The following is a 3,365-nucleotide window of genomic DNA, read 5'->3' as shown; positions in this document are numbered from 1 at the left end:
CCCCACTGAAAATCAGGGAGGAGAGAAGAGTTAGTTTGAAAGGTTAAGTAAACATTTGCAAGTTTTTATAGGTCTATCATTTTTGGACGCCTTGAGCAGCAAAACAAAGAAGGGGCCGGACGTCGCCCTTAGGCCCACCCAAATCCACGTGTGTTTGCGTCGGTCAGTTGGAGTTGCCATTACTCACCATACCACTCCACTGTACATGTACGGGACACAAATCACACGGGAAGAAAGTTGCGCGGAAAGCTCATGTGGGACGGACTGGGCAAAACCATGCAAGGCTCGCAATGCTCCAGAGCACCCCCACGTTCTACAGCTCAGGGCCGGCGTCGTCGCGTTTGCTTGGAATGGCAATGCAGGAAACAATCGATGCAGCACCACTCAGCCTCGCGGCCGTGCTGAGGGATTGACATGCTCAACAATAATCATTTGCACGCGGATAAACACAGCCAGGTTTAGTCACTCACGTACGCTGCTAGTAGCATCAGCAGTCGAGTAGTACAGAGAATTAAGGTCTTACAGTTATCATAAGCAAATCATAATAACGCACTCAGTCACGCCGGCCAACCCCAGGCCGATGCATGCAACGGAGGCCGGCTGCCACCGGCCTCGCCTCAGACCAGGAAGCTGCCGTCTGGCTTCCTCACCTCCACCTTGAGCAGGTGGTCGTCGCCGCCGCCGCTTCCTTGGCGGATCGCTCGGAAGAAGCAGGTATCTCCCTCGCCGAGGCTGTTGTCGACGCAGAACTGGTGCCACCCGTACCTGAACGACGCGCGGGGCCTGCCGCTCGTCTTGGGGTTGTGCTTCAGGTGCACGGGCCACGACTTGCCGCGCATCCGCAGCTCCACCTTGCTCCTCTCCGCGTACGCGTGCGCGAGCTGGAAATCCACCGGCACGTTCTGCGCGCGTCCGCCACGGCCGGCGAGCAGCGGATGGAATCAGTGACCAGATAGCACCTCGTGGATATATCAACACGCTTGACTGGTCATGCTCGAGCATGAAGAGCGCACTCACCAGGTACTGTTCCTGCTTCTTGCCTAGGTTGCATTTCCTCAGCATGGCGCTGAACTGCGATGTCGGCCCGTTCTCGACCTCCATCTCCACCATGCTGCTGTTGTTGGTGCCATTGTCACCGGCGCCGCCGTCGTTGCTGCCACTGTCACCGACGCTGCTGTTCTTGCTCTCATTGTCACCGTCGCTGCTGCTCCCACTGCCTGGCCAAATGCAAAAAAGCATCCTTCTTTAATTAATTCTTACTACAAACTACAACCATTGTACTGGAACGAAGACGAAGAAGAGGAAGAAGAGGCGTACTGGCACCGTTGTCGTGTTTGTAGTGCCTGCGGCACATGTTCACGTCGAACACCTTGACGGTGAGCACGGCATCGCCGTCGTAGCTGAACTCGAGGAAGTAGCCGAGCCGCAGGTCGTGGGCACGGGCGAACTGCTCCCAACCGCTCCCTAGGTACATGTGGCCGTCGGCATCCAACACCACCTTCACGTCCCATAAGCGACGCCCATGGCCGGCCTCCCGCAGCTTCACTGCTTCCTGGGGCTTGCCTCCGTGTAGCAGCACCATCGTAAACTTGTCAGGCAGCCTCTGCAGCGATGGTCAAGCATTAACTGAACCGATCAAACACTAGGCACAGGCAGCAGAGCGATAAAGAAACGTGCACAAAGGGAAGGGACATCTTGCACTATATACCAGCCTGCTGGAGGGCTTCTCAAGTATGATCTGGAAGAACTCAAAACCTTCCAAGCCGTCCATCCCGCTTGTCTCTGCATACATGAATCGATAGCTTACATATATAGTGTCGATGCACTAGTTTGCAGGCAGAGATTCGGGGAAGAAGAGAGGTAGCCCGGCCCTGGGATCATCAACTCACCTTGCGCCGGGCGTGGCAGAGCGCAGCCGGCAATGCTGGCGGCCTGTCCTCCCTCTCTGCAGCGGCTGGCTGCGAGGGTCCAGATCGAGACTGCTGCTTGCGAAGAAGAAAGAACAAGCGGCAGAGAGAGGAAGAGAAAGAAGAAAGAACCAACTATGCCATGATTTCCATGCCACGTAGTTAAACCCTCTTCCTCTTTCTTCTTCCTCCCCCTCCCTCCGCCTCTCCTCTCAAATGTGCAGCAGTGATATATACTCCTAGTCTCCTACTAAGCTTCGCTTCTGGATTCCTCCTCGAGGATGGACTTCTTGGCCCCTTGACCGAGAAAGGCATACGTGAGAAAGGGGCTGGCGGCAATGGCCTCGCACATGCCGCACTGCTATGGGCTCGGGCAGAGAAAGGGACGGACGGCAATAAATCGTTGTACCGATGTGGTCTCTTTTCACGTAAATAGGCAGGATCCATTTTTCTCCCATTCTCGGCTCAACGACGGTGGTGAGGATGCCAGTGTAATGGCAGTGGCAGCGGGACGTGGAGTATCCGCTCCCGAACTCATTTGACCTCGGATGAACAGTAAAATCGGAAAATTTTCAAAAGATGTTTAAAAAATACTGAAATTTTTTTGAGACCAACTTTGACAAAAGTTTTTAGTGCATGCAAAAATTTGACATGAACTAACATTTCTACAAGGCGTGGAAAAATAAACAAAATAGACACTCTGAAAATGCGCATTTTCAGAGCATCCATTTTGTTTATTTTGTCACGCCTTGTAAAAATGTTAGTTCATGCCAAATTTTTGCATGCATTTAGAAATTTTGTCAAAGTTGGTCTCAAAAAATTTCAGAATTTTTTTAACATTTTTAGATTTATTTTCGATTTTACTGTTCACCCGAGCTCAAATGAGCTCGGGAGCAGAAATGCACTTTCGGTGGCAGCGTGCCTACTGTGCTTATACTGATAGTGATAGACTGATAGGATGTTATTTTACCTCCCTTTTATGGTCAAAGTGAAAAAGCTATTGTGGTGATGATCAACATCTGCTTATACCATAAATTTTGTGTTTTTCTTCAATAAAAAAGAATATATTAATATCGCGAAGATATCAATTACATCCAACCTCTGCATCAATAAGATATCAAGGATGCACACAGCCAAAAATAAAAATCTAAAAAGAGAGAAATATAAAAACAAAGACTCGAGCGCAGTGATGAAACACTCACACAACAACACTCTAATCATCATCAAAGATAACACCCGTACTACATAAAAGGTTCTCTAGAAGCGAGGCCTCCAAGAAGGAAACAATGCACAAGCATTGTCGTCGTCCAATCAAAGATGTTGAGTTTTCATCCTGGAGAGTGTCCGAGATACAAAAAAATGCCTTCACAAGACCATTGCCAGATACAACCAATAAAGACCAGACCTTGGACTTTTACCTTAAGATCACGGCTCGGTGCTTGAAAAGCACCCCCAAAA

The 3,365-nt window shown here is 50.2% G+C and overlaps 1 protein-coding gene across 1 annotated transcript; it reads right to left on the bottom strand.

The window, feature by feature from the left end:
• Window positions 1-443: 443 nt before the first annotated feature.
• Window positions 444-2,181, bottom strand: LOC123449350 (B3 domain-containing protein Os03g0212300-like). The gene is made up of 5 exons (XM_045126549.1): window positions 1,890-2,181; window positions 1,709-1,782; window positions 1,318-1,603; window positions 1,018-1,217; window positions 444-902 (listed from the first exon to the last, which is right to left on the bottom strand). The coding sequence occupies exons 2-5, from the start codon at window positions 1,769-1,771 to the stop codon at window positions 618-620; spliced, it is 834 nt and encodes a 277-aa protein (XP_044982484.1). The 5' UTR covers window positions 1,772-1,782; window positions 1,890-2,181; the 3' UTR covers window positions 444-617.
• Between the last annotated feature and the right edge of the window lie 1,184 nt (window positions 2,182-3,365).

The sequence above is a fragment of the Hordeum vulgare genome, chromosome 4H, assembly GCF_904849725.1.
Source record: "Hordeum vulgare subsp. vulgare chromosome 4H, MorexV3_pseudomolecules_assembly, whole genome shotgun sequence".
Taxonomy (NCBI): domain Eukaryota; kingdom Viridiplantae; phylum Streptophyta; class Magnoliopsida; order Poales; family Poaceae; genus Hordeum; species Hordeum vulgare.
The sequence above is the reverse complement of the archived record's forward strand: the minus strand, read 5'-3'. Positions and strand labels throughout refer to the sequence as shown.

Coding starts and splice junctions, on each gene's coding strand:
- LOC123449350 (XM_045126549.1), bottom strand. CDS start 1,771: ATGGACGGCTTGGAAGGTTTTGAGTTCTTCCAGATCATACTTGAGAAG. Junction 1,218..1,317: donor CAAACACGACAACGGTGCCA/GTACGCCTCTTC, acceptor GCATTTGGCCAG/GCAGTGGGAGCAGCAGCGAC. Junction 903..1,017: donor AGAAGCAGGAACAGTACCTG/GTGAGTGCGCTC, acceptor GGACGCGCGCAG/AACGTGCCGGTGGATTTCCA.